Here is a 26,726-nt window from a genome sequence, read left to right as displayed (position 1 = left end):
TGTACCCACACATCTTCCAGGTATGGAGAATACAGTGCAGAGGGGAAGAGGGAGATTCTGTAATTTTTGCTTACATAATAAATAGATGGTGTAATGTTTTGACCGACAGGTTTTCAGAGAAAAGAAATAAAAATTAACTTTTACCCTTTAAAAATCGTGTGAATAAATTATTTAAATATGAGCTGTTTGTTTTTTTGTTTTTTATCCATTTCTCACCTGTGTTGCAAGTAGAGCGACCTGCTTTGTGATGCTTTAAAAGGTGGTGTATAATCAGGAATACTGCTTGATAGGGTGATATATTACTGTTATATGAATAAAATGGAAATATTGAAAGAAAAGGTATTGTTGCGGATCTCCCGAAGCCCGTCCACGTTACAAAGGGGGTATTAAACCCCTTTTTCTCCCTTGGGTCTTCGTGTCCACGAGGCCGAATCGCCACTTCCGCAGGAGCGTGAAAAAGGGTATCGGGTCGACGCCGCACGTACCTTTGACCCACGCTGCCACGAAAACGGGGACTGGACCTCGCACAAGCCACGCTAATCGATTACGCCCGAGTGGTGTGCGTATCACGTGACTCGTGCCGTTACTTTTATGGAACCCGATTCGAGCGGTTTTATTCGTACTATGCTAGGCCCATTAATGGAAGGGACGGCAACGGTCAAATCAGAGGAAGAACACAATTTTTTATAATGTACAGTGATTCGAAGAGACACAGAGCAGGCACTTTAACAATGTTAACTTGTACCCAGACACAGGGCCCACTCACTCACACGGGGAAATGGAGGAAGAAAGTTCGCATTCCCAAACGCGTCCTGGTGTCGTCCACTCCGAACAGCTTGCTCGGCGTGGCCCTCTGGTGGACACGGCACGTGCAGGGAGCGCAGGCAAGGAGGTCGCGCGTCTGTGGCCCGGAACGGGTCGTCTTCTCAAGCGCGATTAATACAGCGCAGAGCGCAGGGCACGGGGAAAGTTCATGTACAACGACGATAAATAATAGGCAATTCAATGCAAGTACTTCGACTTGTTCAGGGGCTGGGCGATTCTCTCTCTCTCTCGTTCTGACTCGTCTCCTGCGTGTTCTCCAGCTCAACTCTGACTGTGCACACGACTCTGACTCCTTGCGTTCTCACCGCGTTCTGACGCGAGGGGCTCGCGGCAGGGTTTTATAGGTCCGCCCCGGCCTTACCCGAATGTTCCATGCTCCGCCTCCCGTTGCCGTGGTAAGCCACTCCCCTCGAGCTCTGACTGGCGGCTCGCGCTTACCGGTCACTCCCCCTGCAGCTCCTCCTTTCGTCCTTGCTAGACTTGTTCAGGCCGAGCACGTGGCATTTCAGCGCCAAAAGAACACCTAAGCTCACTGGCCTACTCAACGCAAAACTAACACAGGAAAGGACTACGCTTACATTTACTGAGAAATAACTATACTACAGCGAGGCTACATGTTGTGGTGCGTCTCTCTACGAGGGGGGGGGGGGGGGGGGGGTCATTCTTTATTCTCAAAACCACAACAGTATTGAACATAGAAAACGTTAAAACGAATCGATATGTGAAACAGGATTGAATGAGACTCACCATTATTATATGTGAAGAAGAAGACGAAGGAGGGAGAGTTTTTGTTTTCATGTAAATTGAAACCGGCCCATCTATCTTTCCCTTACTCAACTATATCATACGGTTTGCAGATGGCCTCGCATCTGATTGATAACACTGCTGATCATGTAGGGGTTACCGTTATTGCTTGATTAGGACAATTGTTGACGGACGGACGCACTAACTCACACCAAGACCAAGCTCCTTTTATATTATTTAGATACCATGGATTTGGTGTAAAGTTGTCCCAAGGCAGACATATATTCATTTGTAATACTATGGGTTTAGTGTAAAATTGTCCCATGGCAGACCTTTCAGTGTAATACCATGGGTTTGGTGTAAAGTTGTCCCAAGGCAGACATTCATTGTAATACTATGGGTTTGGTGTAAAGTTGTCCCAAGGTAGACCTTTCAGTGTAATACCATGGGTTTGGTGTGAAATTGTCCCATGGCAGACCTTTCAGTGTAATACCATGGGTTTGGTGTAAAGTTGTCCCAAGGCAGACATTCATTGTAATACTATGGGTTTGGTGTAAAGTTGTCCCAAGGCAGCCTTTTTCAGTGTAATTCCATGGGTTTGGTGTAAAATTGTCCCAAGGTAGACCTTTCAGTATAATACCATGGGTTTGGTGTGAAATTGTCCCAAGGTAGACCTTTCAGTGTAATACCATGGGTCTGGTGTGAAATTGTCCCAAGGTAGACCTTTCAGTGTAAATACCGTGGGTTTGGTGTGAAATTGTCCCAAGGTAGACCTTTCAGTATAATACCATGGGTTTGGTGTGAAATTGTCCCGAGGTAGACCTTTCAGTGTAATACCATGGGTTTGGTGTGAAATTGTCCCAAGGTAGACCTTTCAGTGTAATACCATGGGTCTGGTGTGAAATTGTCCCAAGGTAGACCTTTCAGTGTAAATACCATGGGTTTGGTGTGAAATTGTCCCAAGGTAGACCTTTCAGTATAATACCATGGGTTTGGTGTGAAATTGTCCCGAGGTAGACCTTTCAGTGTAATACCATGGGTTTGGTGTGAAATTGTCCCAAGGTAGACCTTTCAGTGTAAATACCATGGGTTTGGTGTGAAATTGTCCCAAGGTAGACCTTTCAGTATAATACCATGGGTTTGGTGTGAAATTGTCCCGAGGTAGACCTTTCAGTGTAATACCATGGGTTTGGTGTGAAATTGTCCCAAGGTAGACCTTTCAGTGTAATACCATGGGTCTGGTGTGAAATTGTCCCAAGGTAGACCTTTCAGTGTAAATACCATGGGTTTGGTGTGAAATTGTCCCAAGGTAGACCTTTCAGTATAATACCATGGGTTTGGTGTGAAATTGTCCCGAGGTAGACCTTTCAGTGTAATACCATGGGTTTGGTGTGAAATTGTCCCGAGGTAGACCTTTCAGTGTAATACCATGGGTTTGGTGTGAAATTGTCCCAAGGTAGACCTTTCAGTAAAATACTATGGTTTTGGTGTAGGGTTATCCCAGGGCAGCCTTTTTCGGGGGGTTTTTTTCAATGTAAAAATATACCGCAATACCGCATACTCATTGTTGGCTACGTTGTATAATAATCAAGGACGTAATCTAACAATCAATTAATCGAGGACAATAGTCTTATCTTCAAGAATGTCTTTTGACTGATTTTTATAAGGACTCTGGGAAATGTGATCTGTGACCCAAATATTTTGGAATGCAATTGTTCCATGTTTTTAAGATACTAGGGCATGCCCGTACTATATCTATATCTAAAATTATATCCCCCCCTCTATTTACATGAAATGGTTTGGTTCATGAAATGTTTTGGTCCATTCGCAACGCCAAAGCGAACGGCGAACGCTTTACATGAAATGGTTTGGTGCATGAAATGTTTTGGTTCATTCGCAACGCCAAAGCGAACGGCGAACGGCTTGCGAGTACAGTGACAATCCCCCCGGGGTTTTTATTAGTTTTAAAACATAGTTTAACGCCAACATAGCGCCAACATAGTTTGCAAACGTGAAATAAATGAATACGCTCTCAAATGTGCCATCCGAGGCAGAGTGTGTCCGCCACGTTCGGCACACGCGATAGCTCGCTGCTCTCTGATTGGTTGAATCGTTTTTTGGACATAGCTCGGTAAGTAATTGTCCGATTAATATGAAACCTTGAAAAGGCACATCCTCGGGTCCCCAGCAATATACCTGGCAAGTTAAAAGTATATCGGACCCGTGGTTGTCGAGAAACAGCGGTCACAGACACACAGACACACAGAGATTACTGGAATTATAGATAGATAACGCTCTATGTTTCTTACATGTGATAGTTTATGATCTCCACGCTTTTTTTGAAAAAAACCGGAGGATATTGTAATCGGCTCCGTCCGGCTGTCCGTCACAATATCTCCTCCTGAAAGGTTGTGCAAAAATTCTCCAAACTTGGTAGTTGTGATCACCACATGGCAAGAACGTTTGAGAACAGTATCATTTTTTGCCCTGCGTACTGTGGTGGGGTCAAAAGGTCGAATACCAAAGAATGCAATAAGAATCACATTGTAAAACGAAATTTTGTGTATGCAATCAACATTAGGGGACTCATGAAATATGTCACAATTTTTACGGCGTAGCCCATAGGGCAAAGCCGTCTAGAACAGTGTTTGTCTGTCCGTATGTATGTCCCCTCAAACGTATGCCAATCAGAGCTGAGGATCTGGTCACATGACAGAGTGATGTGATTATGTCTGACGTCATTACGGCGGCTGAACCTCCATACTCCGGCATTTTGATTCCAATTTCGTTCAGGCCGAACATATCGTCGAACCTGTCATATATCACAATCGCCATGTTTTTACCGTAATGTTTTTCATTCAGTGTGAAACACAAACAAACTGATTGTTAAAATGACCATCAAATATCGAAAGCATCGGCGTTACGGCTCTTGCAACAATACGGTACGTATAGGCCTTAGGCTTCATGCCTCACCTTCGTGCCGCTTCGGACAAATTAATCCAAGGTTTCTTAATACAGTAGTGTATCGTTTCAGTAGTATCGTTTTTGTAATAGTAATAATAATAATATAGTAAATATAACCATAACACTTTAATCCCAATGTTGTGAATACAAAGTTAATGGAATGAAGCGGTGTATGGTTCATGAATCGACGATAAGCGATGTATGGTACTAATAACCGCTGAAGTAAGGAATTCCCCTCGGTTTTTTTATAGCATGTTATAAACCCAAACCTTGTGAGGTATATAGATTACAGTAGATCTTCCCTCAGTTCTGCAAGTAAAACTTACCTCACGGACGTCGGGATTCCTACAAATTTCTTTGTTTAATGTTATAAACAGCATTAGCGACTGTTTAAAAAGCTAATCATGTGTGTTTGTGGTTTATAATATTTTACAAGCCTGGCTACGCCGCTGTTAGACTTTTAGTCTTGTTTTATTTGAACCCAGTTCATGCCCCAGGGGGTGGGGACTTGGGGTCAGGAAAAAGATAAAGTCAAAATTTGACATTGGGTCATTCCTGGTGGAAGTACATGCAATCTTTCAACCTTGCTTTAGGTGGTACGCATGGGGATTTGCGATGGGGCGCCATTGACATCGCTCTAGTTGAGCTGGCAATCAAAGATGTCGCTGATTCGATTGCCTCTTTTGGCATTTCCATCTGAGACATGGTAATAGGAAACCAGGTTGATATCCCATGCATTGTGCCGATTTGTCCGTTGTCCGCGTAACACGACAGTTCACCAAAATGTACATTGATTGGCCTCATATCCTTGTATCGTCAGCATAATGCACTATTAAGCATGTTTTTGGGAGTGGGAGGTCTATGAGGTACGAGTGCCGCCGTTATAACTCCATGTTTTTGTTTGGGATATAATGGCAGGTTAAAAGTGCCTGGCGAGACAAACAGAGTCACTGTTAACACACACAAAGCTCATGCGTGCAAGGCCTCATTTAGCGTTCTTGCGTCATTTTGAATTTCCTGTACAACTTTTCTTTCCTATAACTACTTCCACAATTATTCCCGATACTCAAGAGTAAAGGTATATAAAAGGTACCACCATATATAGCATTTCCATAGGAGTAAGGGTCATGTGTGACATTTGACTACTGAGTGGTCTTGATTTGGTGCTAATGCGTTGGTCTAAATGTCCTGCTTACCTTTCCCCCAGGTAATGGCTATACTATAGTTGGTGTTCTCTTTTTTTATTTTTCGAGTATGAGCTGTGAATTACAAGTTGCTGTCTGATTTCATTTACGGTATTGTTTGAATATGTACAATTGTACAGTATTATGTATAACACTCACAACCACGAGGAAGTTTGTAAATGAAGCAATAGTCCTCAGGTAACGTTTATAAACGAGTTAAATCATTTTGTGATTGTTTAATTCGATCTGTCAAAATAACACAACATATTATCCTTGTTCCCCTCCACCCTACCCCAGGATAACACATCTATGTGATATCAAAATTATCTTTCCTTTTGTACGTCTCCCCTCTCACCCCAATGGCCGCCCCCTTTCTCTGACGTCATTATATTTTTTTGCCTAATTTGGTATGTGCTAGTTATGGGTTTGTTATGGCAAGTCGTGTTTGAGTCGAATGACACTGAATGTACATCCTTTGCCTTTGTGCTTCCTGTGCAGCCCGCTCAGTACTGAATACGATTCTGGGTGTACTGGGACCAGGAATGCAGAATGCCGGAACCACTCCCTCCCTCTGGGAGCACCTTGAAAATCCCTTTGTCTTCCACGCTTTTCCAGCCAGAAAACCCAGAAGAAATTTATTATGGACTGCAGGAAATTGGCAGGGGCAGTTTTGGAACCGTCTATTTTGTGAGTACATTTGTGTTTGAAGAGTGCTTTTCTGATGGAAGGATAAAATGGTTTATGTTGTGTTTACCATCTGATTCATCAATATTCATGGGTTTGAATTGAAGACGAGTTGAAACTGACATTTTGAGTTGTGTAAACTTCTTCATCGCATCCAAGAGCAGTGTTTCTGGTGGATGGGAATCATATTATTTAGGTGACATTTAAACCCTGATTTACCACAACGACCTCATTGTTCATTTATTCCATATTATATATATATATATATATATATATACATACATACATACATACATACATATATATATGCTTGTGGAAGAGCTAAATGAGGGAGGGTAGCAGTTTCACGGACTGGCAGGGGATTGAGAGGGGGGGTGGGAGTGGGGGTCCAGGGAGACAAAGACTTCACACATGAGTAATTTTTCATTATTTAGCTATTGTGGATGTTTGCTCCAAGTTCTTGAAATTGGCTACGCTTGGAGAGTTTTCTCTGTAGGATGATGAATCCCTTTGATAGTTCTTGAATAGGTTTTAAAAGATTATGAATAAAGTTAGCCATAGGATTGGCACTCGTGCTTGGTTGGTGTATTTATTGTACTAGTGGGGTCACTTGTGGGAATCCCACAGGCATGGAGATGTATCGTTGCGATCGGTGCAGCCGTTTTTGCGGTACCCGAGACAATAACGTTAGGCGCGACTCCAAACCTGAAAATGCTGGAGACCAAAGCTGAAATTGGAAAAACAATATAGTTTTTACTCCAGGGGGTCCCAGGATTACCCACCCAAAATTTCGTTGCGATCTGTTCAGCCGTTTTTTGCGGTACCTGGGAACGGACAGACGGACAGACAGACAGACGGACAGACATTTGGTGAATTGAATGAATGAATATATGAATGATCGTTTTAAGGCCATTTTCCCCGCTAGAGCGGGGGTTAGCCTTGCGGGCCCCATGACAATCATGGTTCCCTGTTTTGAGGCAATGTTGTTTTATGGCCGGATGCCCTTCCTGACGCCAACCCTTGGTCACGCTCTTACGATGCGCAGGGATACGGTGTACCTATTCTAAATCGGGGTACACACCGTGATCATTCATCCCAGCAAGCTGGTACTCATTTTGCCGACCTCGGAAGGATGACAGGCTGAGTCAACCCCCCTGGCGTTAATTCAGCGATCGACCGGGATTCGAACCCAGGATCCTAGGATCCCAAGCCGGCACCCTAACCGCTAAGCCCACACCAGGCTATTGAATTATAGTAAGATATTACTGAACCAGGTTTTTGATTTGATTTCCTTCCACGCAATGCAAGAAATGGCTGAGTAACGATTCTGGAAGTCATACGTCACAAGAAGTCAGCCACACCGGGTAGAGTCACTGACACTGCTAATTGTGTCTGACTGGTAGCATTTCTGCAAAAGCTCTTGTGAGAGATTTTATGTCTACCTAACTGTAGACAGACAGACTGGCTTTATGGACTCTAAATGGCGGTATTCTGCTATACAGCATTTCCGACCTGACGCTGCACCAGAGTTTATTTTTTATTTTATTTTATTTTTTTGTATAAAAAGTTTGCACCAGAGTTGCAATTTGAGCGATTTTTAACTTACTGAGAAGTTGTTATTCCGAGGCAAAAACGTGAGCAAATTGAGCTATATTAGTATACCGATTCTATATCGGTGCCCTTTCCTCTCCCACATTGGCACTGTTCAACCTGAAACGTTTAAGCTGTCTCCATGGTCCGTTTTTCCACTTTGAATTTACACTAAAGGCAGCGGAAGTTGTAGAATGAGGGACCATCTATTCTTGCTTCAAGACCTGGTGCTTTTTGAGACTGTCTTCCAATTTGGTTTTTTCAATGGACAACAAAGAATCACCATTTGAACTGCAAGAATGAATGTTTTCTAGAAGAAGAAGAAGAAGTGGAAGAATAAGACCACTCATTTTGCATCTTCAGATGCATATGGTTGTCGAAGCAGTTTCTTGACTAGTGGGCACAATCCATGATGGGTCGCCACTCCTACGCGGATACATGAATGGCTCATTCTGCCCAGTAAGCTGGTACTCATTTTGCCGACCTCAGAAGGATGGAAGGCTGAGTCAATCCCACCTGGTGTTAATTCATCGGCATGGCAGGGTCTTGAACTCAGGACGTTGTGATCTCAAGACATCCACTTTAACCGTTAAACAAACACCAAGCTAAAGTTTTCGTGACCTGGTACCTCTTTTTAGTAGCCTCCCTCCCACTCCCATCTCACCAACCCCTTCTGTTTTCCCTCCACCCTTGCAGTTTCCTTTGGTACAGTCATAAAGCTGCTGTTTGTTTCGTCCTGTGGGTGGAATTATTTGCTGGAGCGTTTTGTGTTGCATTGCTAAACCGCCGTCCTGAGCTTCATGTCCACATGCTCAAAATGCTGGAAGCACAATGTCAAATCCTATATGTCGTACATGATTTGATTTGTCTGCTGTTTCCTAATGTATTTGTCTTGCATGTGACAAATGTACAAGTTCTACTGTGAGCCTTAGCGTTCTGTACCCCTGTTTGTGCCTCACGGTGTGGTTGGCACAGAAGTAGTGCATTTGCTCTTCGGCCGAGTAGACTGGGTTCGATCCTCGACCCAATTATAAAATACTGCTGCTACCTGATGGCAAAAACTTGGTTCGGTTCCGGCTTGGTTACTTTTGGGGTGGGGGGGGGGGGGGGGGGGGGGGAGGGAAATTTGGCTTCTTCTTCTTCAAATTCTGAAAGAGGCTTTTTAAAAAACAGTTCTAAATAAATCGATTTACTTGGTTGGAAAGCTTTACTTGGAATTTATTTTTTGTTTAATCACCTGTTTTAAACAAAATCATCTGCCTGTTTTAAAAGCCTCTTTCCGAGTTTGAAGAAGAAGCGCTAATGGTTTATTGGAAAGTTTATTATTCGACAAAAGCAGGGACCCTTTGTAATGACATGGAAGGAGCAAACAAAATTCTATACTGTATAGTAATATTTCTTGAAGCAAAATAAAAGTATCCAAAGGTACATGGCAGGAGGAGCACACAAACAACAACAACAACAACCACAACCACAGCTGATCGGAAGTTACCCCAGAGCTGGTCGCTCCGTGAGAGACCTGTGCTCACGGCTAACGGGGCTAGACAGGTAACAGTTACAGTGCCTGATTATGGTAACATTTTGCTGTGAAACTCCAAAAGACAAAAGACTCGTTCGTTCTTCGACCACGTGTTTCTCCCCCATTTCCCCAGATAGTTTTCACTCATTAACCTTCAATGTTTACACTTTCCCCTCAAGTTATGTATTCCGTCATATTTTATAACACCTTTTTCTTCTTCTTCTTTAAAAGGCTGCTTTCGACTTGCTCACCAAATCAATTCATCCCAAAAAAAATATCCATCTCCTATAGTGCCTTTTTTCTACATTCCCTAAACTCTCCTGCACTCCATCCTCCATCCAGCGTCCTTAAACGTATTTTTAACTCGAAGGTCACAAGAAACTCATTTTGCAATAAATGTTCGTTTCCCATAAATCGTACACTTTCAAAAATCCAATCTCACCCCTCCCCTCCAAATCTTCCCCATAACCCCTCCCCTCCAAATCTTCCCCATAACCCCTCCCCTCCAAATCTTCCCCATCACCCCTCCCCTCCAAATCTTCCCCATCACGCATCCCTTTCAAATCTCCCCCCTTGCCCCCTCCCTCCTAAACTACCCCCTCACCCCTCCCCGCCAAGACGCCTCCTCGCCCCTCCCCTCCTAGACTCCTGCCTCACCCCTCCCCTCCAAATCTCCCCCATATCCCATCCCTTTCAAATCCCTCCCCTTGTCCCTTCCCTCCCAAACTCCCCCCTCACCCCTCCCCTTCAAATCTCCCCACCCTCATTGCTTCTCAATTTCCCCCCTCTCACTCCCCCTCCTCAAAGCGTCCTCCCCGCTTCTTCCCCCTTCAAACTCTCACCTCCATCTCCCCCAACCTTCTGCCTCGCTCTTCCCCCTCCTCAAATAACACCTCATTGTGGCTCACCCAATCACCATCAAACCTTTTGTCCGCCCCATCCTTCCCTTTCTCCGAGCTATTCTGAAATCTCTGACACACCTTCAACAGCTCTCCCTATCTCTTCCACCTCTTCCACATCTTACCCTACCCCTCCTCCCCCCTGTTCTGTATCTGATGCTCCCCCTTCCTCTTCATTAACGGTATGGACCTCAAACATCCGGGGCCTTCGTTCAAACTTAACTGATCTCTCCATACAGGTTGCTTCTGTCAAACCAGACGTGATCTGCTTAACAGAAACTTTCCTCCTTTATGATGTCTCTGATTCCATAGTATCTCTCCCGGGCTACTCCCTCCTCCGGTATGATAGACCTGAGCCTCGTCCTGGAGGCGGGGTTGCTATCTTTATCAAAAACTCTCTTCCTCACTCGCCCTGCACTGCACTCTCTCCACCTCACCCCCAGGAATACCTCTGGCTACGGCTTCCCCTTCGCTCCCACCTCTTGTTCATATGTGTGTTGTACCGTCCACCAAACAGTGATGACTCCATCTACATCTCGCTGTCTGATGATATGGACCAACTTCTATCTACTCATCCCAACTCTCTCTTCCTCATATGTGGTGATTTCAATTGTCACCATGCCAGTTGGCTGGGTGTGGGTACCTCTCTCACCAGCCATGGCTCTTCAGCAAAGGACTTCTGCGACTCACTGGGACTGACACAATCTGTCAATTTCCCGACCCGGATCTCAGTCAACGGAACATCTTCTCTTCTGGACTTGGTTATGACTAACTTCCCTGAAAATGTCTGCTGCTCTTCTTCTGCTCCGATCGGATCATCTGATCATGTCCTTGTTAAAGTGGACATCTCTCTGACCATCCTCAGGGAGCCTGCTCAGCGTCGACGAGTCTGGCATTTCACTCAGGCCAACTGGCACGGTCTTCAAGCAGCCATCAATCATCTGGACTGGTCTCCCATCTCTACCACCTCTGACATCAACTCATCCTGGGAATTCTTCCAAAGTAAATTGCTCTCTCTCATGCACAGATTTATCCCATCTCGTCTTCAGTTGTCATACCCTTCCTCCCGTCCATGGTACACGGAATCTTGTGGTGAGGCTGTTGCCCAGAAACAACTTGCCTTCGTCTCCTGGAAAGCAAATCCAACGGAAGGAAATCTCATTTCCTTTCACAAAGCCCGAAACAAGTGTGTGTCCACCCTCAGGAGAGCCAGGAAACAATATCTCTCCGTTCTCAAGACCGAACTCTCTTATCTGTCTCCCTCTTCCAAATCCTGGTGGCGTCTGGTCAAATCCGTTTCTGGTGTTTGTTCCCCCTCCATCCCCTCCCTTACCTCAAACGGCTACACAGCTGACTCCGCACGTGAAAAAGCTGAATGCCTCAACTCTGTGTTTGCCTCTAAATCTTGTGTCCCAAACCCATCCCTCTCTGTACCCACCATACCCAGTCGTACCCTGCTGCTCCTGGACTCCGTGTCCTTTCCTCCTGACAAGGTGGAAAAGTTTCTGTCAACCCTCGACTCTGATTCTGCAACTGGACCCGACGGCATCAGCCCACGGGTCCTAAAATCCTGTTCTGCTGCTCTATCTCACCCTCTCTCTGTTCTCTTCACCCTCTCTTTTGCTCAAGGTCAACTGCCATCTGCTTGGAAATCAGCCAACATCACCGCTTTGCACAAAAAAGGTGCAAAAACAGATCCTAGCAACTACAGACCAATCAGCCTTCTCCCAATTATCAGCAAAGTCATGGAATCCATCATTGCTTCGGATATGAAATCTTTCCTCTTCTCCAATGGCTTGATCTCTGATCATCAATTTGGTTTCAGACCAGGTCACTCTACTCTGGACATGCTGCTTCTGCTGTCTCAACAATGGATGGAGGTCCTCAATGCCAAACAGGAAATTAGAGCTGTCTCCCTCGACATATCACGTGCCTTCGACACGGTCTGGCACCCCGCTCTGCTCACCAAACTCTCCTCCTTTGGTATCCATGGAAATCTCCACGCATGGCTGGCGGACTTCCTCTCTAGTCGTCGTCAACGTGTGGCCCTGAATGGGTTTCTCTCATCTCCTCTTCCTGTTTAGGCTGGAGTTCCCCAAGGCAGTGTTCTGGGCCCCGTGCTTTTTCTGGTCTTCATCAATGATCTCCCTGACTCTCTCGAAAATCCTCTCTATCTCTTTGCTGATGACTCCACTCTCTGCCGCTCCATTCCTCTTCCCTCAGATCGGCAGTCTGCTGCCTCCTCACTCTCTGAAGACCTGGACAAAATCACAGACTGGTCAAACAAGTGGAACATGTCTTTCAATCCTGACAAATCTCACACTCTTACTATGTCTCTCCGAAAAGATCGACTGGACAACCCTCCCATCTACTTTCTCAACAATCCTCTCCAAGAAGTTCTGTCGCTCAAGATTTTGGGTCTCACTATCTGCCATGATCTTTCTTGGGAAAACCACATTTCCAAGCTGGCCTCCAAAGCCAGTCGCCGACTGGGCATCCTCCGTCGTGCGAAGTCCTTCCTCGGCACACCTGAGCTCCTCACCACATACAAGGCTTTCATCCGCAGCTCAATGGAATACTGTTCTCCCCTATGGGCCGGTGCTCCTGCCTCACACCTAGCTCGGCTTCACGCTGTTGAAACCAAAGCTTTCAGAATTATTGGAATCTCCCGCGATGAAGCTATCTCTGAGGGCCTTTCACTCACTCACCGCAGGCAGGTAGGTGGTCTTTCTGTCTTCTACCGACTCCTCTCCGGCCTTGCACCCCCAGCTCTCTCTGTGCTCTGTCCCCCAAATATTCCTACAGGTCGCACAAGATCTGCCAGCAACCCTCTGATGGTTAAACTGCCGAAATCTCGGCTCTCTGCTCACCTTCACTCTTTCATTCCTCTTTTCTCCCGCCTCTGGAACAAACTCCCTCACTCCCTTCAATCCCACTCCTCCCTCCAGGTCTTTAAAACAGCTGTTCACCACCATCTCTTATCTTCCCCCATCCAAAACCTTGATCTTTTCTACCCCCGCTAATTCACCCCAGATCCACCTTGTTTGAAATTCCAACTTCTTTCCTGGAAGTCCTGGCAGTGTCCATATGTTTTATACCTCTCCCACCGCCCCCTTCCCATGCCCCCCCCCCCCCCCCAAAGCCCTCGCCCTCTCTCAGATCTCTCGATGTCTCCATGTCTCTCGGTCCCTGCTCTCAAATGTTGTGTTTGTGTCCTTCCCCCTCTCTCCCCATCTTGTCTACCGCTCCCGATGTTATATGTTTTATGTGTCGGTTTGTCTTTCTGTGTGATTAATGTTCGCTCTTTCACGAGCCTCGATCTTGTATACAAAAAAAAAAAAAAAAAAAAAAAATCCAATTCGTATACGAACATACATTCAACTGCACACACTTGTAAAATACAGCAATCGCTTCATTTCAGGTGACAGGACAATTTCAGAGTTGACAGCCAAACCCGGCTTGACTCGGACTTGGCTCGGAAGGGCACCTCGCCGGGTTCGAGTTCAGGTACAGCACTAATATAAACTGTTGGATTGGTGCTTCAGTGAGTGCGCCATTCCTCAGACGTATACTCAGCCAGGAACACTATGAAGGAGAGCCCCTCAAAGAAGGGATCTTTAATGATGGATTAAAAAAAGGCAGGTTGGTGGTCTTTCCGTCTTCTACCGTCTCCTCTCTGGCCTTGCCCCCCCAGCCCTCTCTGGGCTCTGTCCCCCAAATATTCCTACAGGTCGCACAAGATCTGCCTGCAACCCTCTTATGGTTAGACTGCCAAAATCAAGACTCTCTGCTCACCTTCACTCCTTCATTCCTCTTTTCTCCCGCCTCTGGAACAAACTCCCTCACTCTCTTCAATCCCACTCCACCCTCCAGGTCTTTAAAACAGCTGTTCACCACCATCTCTTATCCTCCCCCATCCAAAACCTTGATCTTTTCTACCCCCGCTAATTTCGGTCCCCTTGTGTTTTATACCTCTGCCCCCCCCCCCCCTCCCTCCCACGCCTCCTGCCCCCAAGCCCTCTCCCTCCCACACTTCTCCCTGCTCTCAAATGTTGTGGTTGTGTGCTTCCCCTTCTCTCCCCATCTTGTCTTCCGCTCCCTCTTTTTGTATATTTTGTTTGTCTGGTTTGTTTTGTTTGTTTGTTTGTGAAATAAATGTTAGCTCTTTCACGAGCCTCGATTCAGTATACAAAAAAAAAAAAAAAAAAAAAAAAAATGGATCGTTAGATGACCCTAAATTGTTTTGACAAAGAGTGGGCGTTGTCACTAGCATCCTGAACAAATTTCAAATTGGTGCCCTGACTTGGCCTGGAGATGGGATGGGCACCACCTATTTGCCCATGGAGACACCAGCCTGAACGATCTGTGAGATCATTGGTGTTGGTGGTGGGACATGGTGATGATGTCCCTCACTGGGCCACATCACGTGTTTGTCTGTGTCTGGCTGCCCATATGTTGCTATTTTCTACTCTCATGTTACAGTTGATCGTACTTTATGTGTTTTTCTCTGTGTGTGCCCATGTGTGTTGCTAATTTAAGGATTCTTAATGACAATTCATAAATTTAGATTATCTTCACATATGTTGTCCTTTTTTTTTTTTCCTTTCCCCTTGTTGAAATGTCCACCTTGACCTGTCTGCATGCAATATACTCTGAGAGCACTGTAGTTTATACCGTAGGACTCCAAGCATTTCCACTGATCCTCCCTAGTCACCAGAGGAATGTAGAAGTAACGTTTCCTTGATTGGCATTGTGTGTTATCAGTCAGGTTAACTATACTAATCCGATAGTTTAGTTTGCTGAGAACTTAAATCTTGGTTTAAAAAATATTCACTTGGTCAAATAATTTGTTTACACCCATTTCAATGCAAGAATGAAGCATAACTTATTGCTCATTGATACCTGTATTGCCCTGTTACCTCAGGCTCGTCATGCTGATACCTGTGAAGCTGTTGCTGTGAAGAAATTGAATTGTGAAGGGCGGCTTACAGGCGAGGTGATTTTGTTGCCACCGCTGCCAATCTTTAATTTTCCACTCACCCCCGGCTCCCTCCCACTGTCCTTCCCACCACTTGGACTTCCTTTAATTTCTGTTCTTCCCCTTTTCTCTCTTTCAAATTTTATTTTTCAATCACATGATCTTTAAACCTGTTCTCCATTTTATTGTGCCTTAATCTTTGTTCATCTTCTCCTTTTGCTTCCTTTTAATCCTTCTTAACCTCTTTTACTCCTGGTAATTCTTCGTCTGCTCTTTCCCATATGGTTTCTGAAATGTGATACCTTCCATGACTTCCTACAGAAATGGCAGGAGGTAGAGAAAGAGGTGCGTTGCCTCTACACTCTGAGGCATCCCAACCTGACCTCATTGCACGCTGCATTTCTGCACGAGCACACAGTTTGGGTGAGAGATCACGGGATGAGGGTGACAGGCTGGACACGTCTTGGGTGTGAAACTAGAGTACTGGGCAAAACGATTGATGAGGAAGTGAGATGTTGTCTATTTTGACTCTAGAGCCAATCATCAGCAATGAGATTACTCATTTGAGCAAACCTTGATTATGCAAAAGCTCATCCCTAGGCCAGGTGCAGCTTCCGTTTGTTTATTGTTACCCTTTCATGTTTCTGTTGATTATCTCCGTCTCATTCATCGGTCATGACACTTCAGCCAGCACATATTTCTCACTTTGATGAACACTCTCAATAATGTTGTCACATGGTGAAACTGATTGGCAATGTCAGTGTGTGTGAGCGTTAACTGAATGCACATGATGCCATAATATATTTCTTCCCTTGTGTCCCAGGTGGTAATGGAGTTCTGCCTGGCCTCTGCTGCAGACATTATCGAAGGTACTGTGAGTGATGTGCCAATGTTTCACCCCTCATCAGTTTTATACAGTCTCTTCTGAGCATTGATGTTGTTGCTATTAATTATTTTCTGCAATTATTTTCTTGGGCTCGGGAACAAGCTCGTACATATACCGAATTGCATTCAATATTGCATTAAAGAAAGGAAAAAAAAATACAGCTCTTTCCCTTTATTAAATGATGAAAAAGCAAAATGAACACATTTGAAATTGAATAATGTAGTAAATACGATTTGGAAGAGGTACACGCATGAACAACGACACCAGGCTAATTTAGCATACTTATCAACCTTCAAAATGTAGTCTAGTCATGAATGCACTTTCCATTAAAAACTCTCTTTTTCTTCTTACCCCATGCGCACAAAGCGAAAAGCAGGGTTAAGTAATTGGTTCACTTTGTCTGCCTGTCTGTCTGTCTATCTACAGACATCAGTGGTTGATCGAGGAACTACTTGATTTCCATTGAATTTTATGTTTTAAACGCTGTCGAACATGGATCTGAACACGAACCTGCAGCATAGCAGTACTTTGCTCTGAATTTAGCAAAATGCATGGAATCTCAGACGAAACGCACTCTGAAGTTAGCAAATGGTATAGAGTCTCGTCCCAAACGCATTCTGAATTTAGCAAAATGTATGGAATCTTGTCCCGAATGCACTCTGAATTTAGCAAAATGTATGGAATCTTGTCCCGAATGCACTCTGAATTTAGCAAAATGTATGGAATCTCATCCCGAACGCACTCTGAATTTAGCAAATTGTATGGAATTTCATCCCGAACGCACTCTGGATTTAGCAAATTGTGTGGAATCTCATCCGGAACGCACTCTGAATTTAGCAAATTGTATGGAATCTTGTCCCGAATGCACTCTGAATTTAGCAAAATGTATGGAATCTCACCCCGAACGCACTCTGAATTTAGCAAATTGTATGGAATTTCATCCCGAACGCACTCTGAATTTAGCAAATTGTATGGAATCTCATCCCGAACACTCTGAATTTAGCAAAATGTATGGAATCTCATCCCAAATGCACTCTGAATTTAGCAAAATGTATGGAATCTCATCCAGAACGCACGCTGAATTTAGCAAATTGCATGGAATCTCATCCCAAACACACTGAATTCAGCAAAATGTATGGAATCTTGTCCCGAACGCACTCTGAATTTAGCAAATTGTATGGAATCTCGTCCCGAATTCACGCTGAATTTAGCAAATTGCATGTGTTACGTGGTCCCCTCGGTGAATACCTGGTCTCGGTGACCCCCGGACCGTGAGAGGAACTTCGCCAGAAAGTTGTATTATATATGCGCTTTCGCCACGCAATCCATATGAATTCCACCCAAGAGAAAACTGATGTTCAAGGATATATTTCAATGGTAATGATACCATACAATTTCAATGATACAACCACGGAGATTTTCCCCGAGCAATCCACCATCAACAATTCACAATCCCCAATCAATCCCCTAGACGAGTAAGATGGCCATCTTATATATGTGTGTCCCCTTTGGTACTCACGACCCCCTTTGGTCCCTGTCCCTCACAATGTCTCTGGGCCCCTCCTGACCAAGATGATGGTCGGCTTCGCCGCACTCGGGCGGTTGAACGAACCCCGGGTGGACGTGTTTCCACCGGGCAGGTATCGTACCGGGAACTCCGGCTGCAGCCCCCTCGTGGCCACGCGAAGCGGGTACTGTCAAGCAAGCCAAAAGCCACACGCCGCTTGCAACGCGTGGTAGGCCTCAACGCGCGACCCGTACGCGTCTTTGTAGACGGTGCCGCGAACGGTGCCAGACGCTGGGTCGGTGCACGGCCCCACGGCAACTTGACGTGTCCACCGGGTATGTACACGTCCCGGTAACTCCTCTCGCCAGACGGGCTTGGGGAACGCCGCTGTTTCACGCGGCGCAAGATCGATGCCACCTCTCGTCGGAGCGGGGCGAGGAAGAAGAATCCTCGTCGCTTCTCTTCCTCGTGTCTTTTCCTCTTCCGTTTCCGGTCTCTTTTCCCAGAAGGGCTCCTGACCCTCCAACCACAACAACCCTTAATCTACTACACATTGATAAGCAAAGACCTGAATGGTAATTCCCATACATTCACATAAATATGTAACACTCCCCCCCTTCAAGGAAGAAAGTTTGAACCCAGCGAAAACTTTCTTTGCCGGCCAATTTGGATAAACAAACCAGATAACTCAACCCCCCCACATTATCAGTTCCCCCCGGGCACAGTTATCACTTAATATTAAAGCAACAAAATTTCACCAAACCCCCAGAGATTTTCAAAGGTAATTCACTCTGGACAAAGCACCAGCAACGACATTGTCCCTGCCCTTTACATGTTCAATTTCCCGTTGGACTCCTGCCAAGCCCAACTCCATCTCATGACCCTCTGACTTCGACTGTCAGTTTCTTGTGAATGAAGGTTAAGGGGTTGATCAAAGATCCAAAGTTAAACAACTCGATAGCACTTTTTCCGGGAGGCCAAGCCGAGTATTCACTACATGGATGCCTTTAGGAACGTGGAGTTCACGGTTAGTCCGTGCATGAAAGTTCACTACCTGGACGCCTTTAGGAACGTGGCGTTCACGGTTAATCCGTGTCGGAATCTTGGCTCGGCGGCTCCGCCGCATTCAGTGCTTCTACTTTTCCGAACTTCCCTAATGATTATGGTGGGACCGCTTGTCACTGTAGTCCCATGAATAGCGGTCTCCTTCTCGGCCACTACTTTGACAATCCTTCCTTCGGGAGCTGCCCTAACTCAGGGAGCCTCCATAATAATATTGATTGCGGCCACCACCAAAACTACCGCCCAGTTGTCCTCTCCTGTAGACCTCTCGACGCCTACGAAATGCCTTCCCTACTGTTATGGTCCGACCCTCCAAATCCTTGCCATTCCAATTCTTCTCTGCCTCTCTGGCGTCTTTTGTGCTTGCAAACGTGACAAAGCCGAACCCTCTTGACTGTTGCGTTTCCCTGTCTCTTACCAACCGCACTTCCACCAGCGGCCCATATCTGTTGAAGACAGAGGTCAGAACTTCTTCCTCTGTTTTGAAGTTCAGTCCCCCTACAAATAACTTGGTACTTTTGTCGCCATCCCGAGCTGGTGTGGTGTTATATTCCCTGCTGGGCTCTTTACCAACCCTCAGGTTACCATAAACTTGACCCCCGGCCAAATCATTCCCGATAACCACAGATACACCCTCTACAGGAAGTGTGGCCTGTAAACCGATGGTGACCGGTCCTGACACCAAATCGGACTCCAAATGGATGACATGAAGTGGAGCACTAACACCGCCCCCGATCCCCTGTAAACGAACACTATCCCCCGTTGCTGTCTCCTCGGACCATGGCAAAATGCCTTCAAGCATTAAAGATTGATGTGCTCCTGTGTCCCTCAATATCCTAACCGGTCTCCGGTTAGTCGAGGCTCCATCCAGTGACACAAACCCCTCTGAAATAAATGGTTGGTAACCCTTTTGATGGCGATTTCTCACAATGGCCATTGCATTTGGAGTCGTACTAGTCGGACTCCGCTCTGGGTCTTCCCTTTTCATGAGGTAACAACTGGACATCAAGTGTCCAGGTTTCTTGCAAAAAGCGCAAGTAGGCCCGGAGGAAAAACTCGTGGTCTGCCTCGGGCCCCCTGAAAAATAAGTTTGTCTTGGGCCCGCAACCCTCTGATTTCGAACAGGTGGGGTATCCGCGTTGTCCCCATAATCCTCTCGAGGCCGCCGCCATGTATTGTCGTTCTCCGCACCTGCTGTTCCCCACCTCCCCTGCGGAGATCTAGGCGAGGAGTTAGGTTCGTGGACCCCTATCCGGTGGGTTAAGGCATAATCATCTGCCAGGGTGGCTGCGTCCCACAACTTTGGTACTTTCTTTTCCTGCAGGTACACTTTGATGTCCTCGTGGACACACTGCTGAAATTCCTCCACCAGGATCAAGTCACGCAATGTTTCGAAGTCTTTCCCGACTCCTTTTGACTCACACCACCGATCAAACATGTTTTCTTTCACTCTGGCAAATTCCACATGGGTCTCACTCTCCCTCTTCCTGGCATTCCTGAATTTTTGCCTGTAAGCTTCCGGAACCAACTCATAGGCTTTGAGGATGTGTTTCTTCAGTACCTCATAATCTGCACATTGGTCCATTGGTAGCGCCGAATAAATCTCTTGAGCTTTTCCCACCAGCACACTTTGCACTAGTATGGTCCAGGCCTCCTCCGGCCAGTTTAATTGTCGAGCCACTTTCTCAAAGTGTGGAAAAAATTTCGCGACTTCCTTTTCACTGAACGGTGGAACCAGCCTCACATGTCTGCCCACATCCCAGGTTTTCTGGTTAGGTGTCGACCCCGTCAGCAAGGGTGGTACCTCTCCCCGTTCTCTCATTAACTCCAGCTCCTTGAATTTAATTTCCTGCTGAAGCTCCATGTCACGTTCCTTTAATTCCCTTTCCGCTTTTCTCTCCTCTGCTTCGAGGTCCCTTGCAGCTCTCCTCTCCTCTGCTTTTCTCCCTTCTAACCTTTCCTGGAGTTCTCGTTCCACTCTCCTTTCCTCTGCTTGTTTCTCTTCTCTCCTCTCTTCTGCTTTCCTTTCTTCTTCTGCTCTTTCCTTTTCTGCTTTCCTTTCTTCTTCTGCTCTTTCCTTTTCTGCTTTCCTTTCTTCTTCTTTAATCCGTTCCTGGCTCCGTAATTGCAACTCCAGTTTCCGGAGCTCAACGTCTTCTGGTTCTTCGGGTAGCCACTCCCAGGCTAACTCGTCCCATGTTCCTAATCCCACCATAGACTGTATCACCGTGGTCTGCAACTCTGCCTTCCTCAAATTAGTTCGGACCTCCAAGTTAAAATGTTTGGCCAATTTCAAGAGGTCCGACTTTAGTAACGCTCGGAACTGGGAGATCTCGCGAGATCTTGGAGACGGCGGCAGGGATTTTCGAAGCTCCACACGGTCTCCACGTTTTTCGAAGTTAAGTCTGTTCACAATTGTATTTTGTCGAAACCGTATTTATCTTTCGGTGTGTGAAGTTATTGTGTGCAACTTTGGTTGTTTCTCGGTGTTTATCTTTCATAAATTGATCGTCTGTTTGCCGTGTCGCGAGCAAGGCCTTGTACAGTGTGCACTGTACAACCTTGAGGCTTTGTTTTTCTCTCAGTGGTCCGTCGTTTGTGATCCAATAACTTTCGTTCTCTGTATTCCCAGTCTTTTCACCCATAGCCTACTTCCTTGTGTAAATCTCAACTCAAAAAAAAAAAAAAAAAAAAAAAAAAAAAAACATTTCCTTCTCTGTTCTCATTCGTTTATTCATTCTTATTCGTTCGTTCGTTCTTCGACCACGTGTTTCTCCCCCATTTCCCCAGATAGTTTTCACTCATTAACCTTCAATGTTTACACTTTCCCCTCAAGTTATGTATTCCGTCATATTTTATAACACCTTTTTCTTCTTCTTCTTTAAAAGGCTGCTTTCGACTTGCTCACCAAATCAATTCATCCCAAAAAAAATATCCATCTCCTATAGTGCCTTTGTTCTACATTCCCTAAACTCTCCTGCACTCCATCCTCCATCCAGCGTCCTTAAACGTATTTTTAACTCGAAGGTCACAAGAAACTCATTTTGCAATAAATGTTCGTTTCCCATAAATCGTACACTTTCAAAAATCCAATCTCACCCCTCCCCTCCAAATCTTCCCCATAACCCCTCCCCTCCAAATCTTCCCCATCACCCCTCCCCTCCAAATCTTCCCCATCACCCATCCCTTTCAAATCTCCCCCCTTGCCCCCTCCCTCCTAAACTACCCCCTCACCCCTCCCCGCCAAGACGCCCCCTCGCCCCTCCCCTCCTAGACTCCTGCCTCACCCCTCCCCTCCAAATCTCCCCCATATCCCATCCCTTTCAAATCCCTCCCCTTGTCCCTTCCCTCCCAAACTCCCCCCTCACCCCTCCCCTTCAAATCTCCCCACCCTCATTGCTTCTCAATTTCCCCCCGCTCACTCCCCCTCCTCAAAGCGTCCTCCCCGCTTCTTCCCCCTTCAAACTCTCACCTCCATCTCCCCCAACCTTCTGCCTCGCTCTTCCCCCTCCTCAAATAACACCTCATTGTGGCTCACCCAATCACCATCAAACCTTTTGTCCGCCCCATCCTTCCCTTTCTCCGAGCTATTCTGAAATCTCTGACACACCTTCAACAGCTCTCCCTACCTCTTCCACCTCTTCCACATCTTACCCTACCCCTCCTCCCCCCTGTTCTGTATCTGATGCTCCCCCTTCCTCTTCATTAACGGTATGGACCTCAAACATCCGGGGCCTTCGTTCAAACTTAACCGATCTCTCCATACAGGTTGCTTCTGTCAAACCAGACGTGATCTGCTTAACAGAAACTTTCCTCCTTTATGATGTCTCTGATTCCATAGTATCTCTCCCGGGCTACTCCCTCCTCCGGTATGATAGACCTGAGCCTCGTCCTGGAGGCGGGGTTGCTATCTTTATCAAAAACTCTCTTCCTCACTCGCCCTGCACTGCACTCTCTCCACCTCACCCCCAGGAATACCTCTGGCTACGGCTTCCCCTTCGCTCCCACCTCTTGTTCATATGTGTGTTGTACCGTCCACCAAACAGTGATGACTCCATCTACATCTCGCTGTCTGATGATATGGACCAACTTCTATCTACTCATCCCAACTCTCTCTTCCTCATATGTGGTGATTTCAACTGTCATCATGCCAGTTGGCTGGGTGTGGGTACCTCTCTCACCAGCCATGGCTCCTCAGCAAAGGACTTCTGCGACTCACTGGGACTGACACAATCTGTCAATTTCCCGACCCGGATCTCAGTCAACGGAACATCTTCTCTTCTGGACTTGGTTATGACTAACTTCCCTGAAAATGTCTGCTGCTCTTCTTCTGCTCCGATCGGAACATCTGATCATGTCCTTGTTAAAGTGGACATCTCTCTGACCATCCTCAGGGAGCCTGCTCAGCGTCGACGAGTCTGGCATTTCACTCAGGCCAACTGGCACGGTCTTCAAGCAGCCATCAATCATCTGGACTGGTCTCCCATCTCTACCACCTCTGACATCAACTCATCCTGGGAATTCTTCCAAAGTAAATTGCTCTCTCTCATGCACAGATTTATCCCATCTCGTCTTCAGTTGTCATACCCTTCCTCCCGTCCATGGTACACGGAATCTTGTGGTGAGGCTGTTGCCCAGAAACAACTTGCCTTCGTCTCCTGGAAAGCAAATCCAACGGAAGGAAATCTCATTTCCTTTCACAAAGCCCGAAACAAGTGTGTGTCCACCCTCAGGAGAGCCAGGAAACAATATCTCTCCGTTCTCAAGACCGAACTCTCTTATCTGTCTCCCTCTTCCAAATCCTGGTGGCGTCTGGTCAAATCCGTTTCTGGTGTTTGTTCCCCCTCCATCCCCTCCCTTACCTCAAACGGCTACACAGCTGACTCCGCACGTGAAAAAGCTGAATGCCTCAACTCTGTGTTTGCCTCTAAATCTTGTGTCCCAAACCCATCCCTCTCTGTACCCACCATACCCAGTCGTACCCTGCTGCTCCTGGACTCCGTGTCCTTTCCTCCTGACAAGGTGGAAAAGTTTCTGTCAACCCTCGACTCTGATTCTGCAACTGGACCCGACGGCATCAGCCCACGGGTCCTAAAATCCTGCTCTGCTGCTCTATCTCACCCTCTCTCTGTTCTCTTCACCCTCTCTTTTGCTCAAGGTCAACTGCCATCTGCTTGGAAATCAGCCAACATCACCGCTTTGCACAAAAAAGGTGCAAAAACAGATCCTAGCAACTACAGACCAATCAGCCTTCTCCCAATTATCAGCAAAGTCATGGAATCCATCATTGCTTCTGATATGAAATCTTTCCTCTTCTCCAATGGCTTGATCTCTGATCATCAATTTGGTTTCAGACCAGGTCACTCTACTCTGGACATGCTGCTTCTGCTGTCTCAACAATGGATGGAGGTCCTCAATGCCAAACAGGAAATTAGAGCTGTCTCCCTCGACATATCACGTGCCTTCGACACGGTCTGGCACCCCGCTCTGCTCACCAAACTCTCCTCCTTTGGTATCCATGGAAATCTCCACGCATGGCTGGCGGACTTCCTCTCTAGTCGTCGTCAACGTGTGGCCCTGAATGGGTTTCTCTCATCTCCTCTTCCTGTTCAGGCTGGAGTTCCCCAAGGCAGTGTTCTGGGCCCCGTGCTTTTTCTGGTCTTCATCAATGATCTCTCTGACTCTCTCGAAAATCCTCTCTATCTCTTTGCTGATGACTCCACTCTCTGCCGCTCCATTCCTCTTCCCTCAGATCGGCAGTCTGCTGCCTCCTCACTCTCTGAAGACCTGGACAAAATCACAGACTGGTCAAACAAGTGGAACATGTCTTTCAATCCTGACAAATCTCACACTCTTACTATGTCTCTCCGAAAAGATCGACTGGACAACCCTCCCATCTACTTTCTCAACAATCCTCTCCAAGAAGTTCTGTCGCTCAAGATTTTGGGTCTCACTATCTGCCATGATCTTTCTTGGGAAAACCACATTTCCAAGCTGGCCTCCAAAGCCAGTCGCCGACTGGGCATCCTCCGTCGTGCGAAGTCCTTCCTCGGCACACCTGAGCTCCTCACCACATACAAGGCTTTCATCCGCAGCTCAATGGAATACTGTTCTCCCCTATGGGCCGGTGCTCCTGCCTCACACCTAGCTCGGCTTCACGCTGTTGAAACCAAAGCTTTCAGAATTATTGGAATCTCCCGCGATGAAGCTATCTCTGAGGGCCTTTCACTCACTCACCGCAGGCAGGTAGGTGGTCTTTCTGTCTTCTACCGACTCCTCTCCGGCCTTGCACCCCCAGCTCTCTCTGTGCTCTGTCCCCCAAATATTCCTACAGGTCGCACAAGATCTGCCAGCAACCCTCTGATGGTTAAACTGCCGAAATCTCGGCTCTCCGCTCACCTTCACTCTTTCATTCCTCTTTTCTCCCGCCTCTGGAACAAACTCCCTCACTCCCTTCAATCCCACTCCTCCCTCCAGGTCTTTAAAACAGCTGTTCACCACCATCTCTTATCTTCCCCCATCCAAAACCTTGATCTTTTCTACCCCCGCTAATTCACCCCAGATCCACCTTGTTTGAAATTCCAACTTCTTTCCTGGAAGTCCTGGCAGTCTCCATATGTTTTATACCTCTCCCACTGCCCCCTTCCCACACCCCCCCCCCCCCCAAAGCCCTCGCCCTCTCTCAGATCTCTCGATGTCTCCATGTCTCTCGGTCCCTCCTCTCAAATGTTGTGTTTGTGTCCTTCCCCCTCTCTCCCCATCTTGTCTACCGCTCCCTATGTTATATGTTTTATGTGTCGGTTTGTCTTTCTGTGTGATTAATGTTCGCTCTTTCACGAGCCTCGATATTGTATACAAAAAAAAAAAAAAAAAAAACAAAAAAAAAACTGTGCCTCACTCGGGGTTACCACAAAGTTCTGTGCCACAAACACCATGGTGCCTATCGTTAACACCTGTTAACCTTCACCCAAGACTTTACCCCAATTTCTCAAAAAATTTACCAATTAATAATTAATTAATTAATTTTAATTTAAAAAACTATTATTTTATTATGTTATACAATTTTAAATCCCGGACGTAGACCCAATTGCGAAGCCGCAAATCGTAATTTGGACGAGCCCCCAATTCTGTTACGTGGTCCCCTCGGTGAATACCTGGTCTCGGTGACCCCCGGACCGTGAGAGGAACTTCGCCAGAAAGTTGTATTATATATGCGCTTTCGCCACGCAATCCATATGAATTCCACCCAAGAGAAAACTGATGTTCAAGGATATATTTCAATGGTAATGATACCATACAATTTCAATGATACAACCACGGAGATTTTCCCCGAGCAATCCACCATCAACAATTCACAATCCCCAATCAATCCCCTAGACGAGTAAGATGGCCATCTTATATATGTGTGTCCCCTTTGGTACTCAAGACCCCCTTTGGTCCCTGTCCCTCACAATGTCTCTGGGCCCCTCCTGACCAAGATGATGGTCGGCTTCGCCGCACTCGGGCGGTTGAACGAACCCCGGGTGGACGTGTTTCCACCGGGCAGGTATCGTACCGGGAACTCCGGCTGCAGCCCCCTCGTGGCCACGCGAAGCGGGTACTGTCAAGCAAGCCAAAAGCCACACGCCGCTTGCAACGCGTGGTAGGCCTCAACGCGCGACCCGTACGCGTCTTTGTAGACGGTGCCGCGAACGGTGCCAGACGCTGGGTCGGTGCACGGCCCCACGGCAACTTGACGTGTCCACCGGGTATGTACACGTCCCGGTAACTCCTCTCGCCAGACGGGCTTGGGGAACGCCGCTGTTTCACGCGGCGCAAGATCGATGCCACCTCTCGTCGGAGCGGGGCGAGGAAGAAGAATCCTCGTCGCTTCTCTTCCTCGTG

At 46.6% G+C, this 26,726-nt stretch overlaps 1 protein-coding gene across 5 annotated transcripts in view; it reads left to right on the top strand.

The window, feature by feature from the left end:
- The window catches only part of LOC137432215 (uncharacterized), a 92,298-nt gene that overhangs the window by 12,654 nt on the left and 52,918 nt on the right, over window positions 1-26,726 (top strand). For all 5 annotated transcript variants that reach the window (XM_068123941.2, XM_078782917.1, XM_068123938.2 and 2 more), the window contains exons 2-5: window positions 6,216-6,404; window positions 15,334-15,405; window positions 15,709-15,810; window positions 16,211-16,256. In XM_068123941.2, the coding sequence (XP_067980042.2) occupies window positions 6,267-6,404; window positions 15,334-15,405; window positions 15,709-15,810; window positions 16,211-16,256 (358 nt within the window). In that variant the 5' untranslated portion in view covers window positions 6,216-6,266. The remainder of the gene's footprint in view (window positions 1-6,215; window positions 6,405-15,333; window positions 15,406-15,708; window positions 15,811-16,210; window positions 16,257-26,726) is intronic.

This window comes from Myxine glutinosa, chromosome 8, assembly GCF_964187855.1.
Source record: "Myxine glutinosa chromosome 8, kmMyxGlut1.1, whole genome shotgun sequence".
Classification (NCBI taxonomy): domain Eukaryota; kingdom Metazoa; phylum Chordata; class Myxini; order Myxiniformes; family Myxinidae; genus Myxine; species Myxine glutinosa.
Note: the sequence above shows the minus strand (reverse complement) of the source record. Positions and strands in the feature narration are given on the sequence as shown.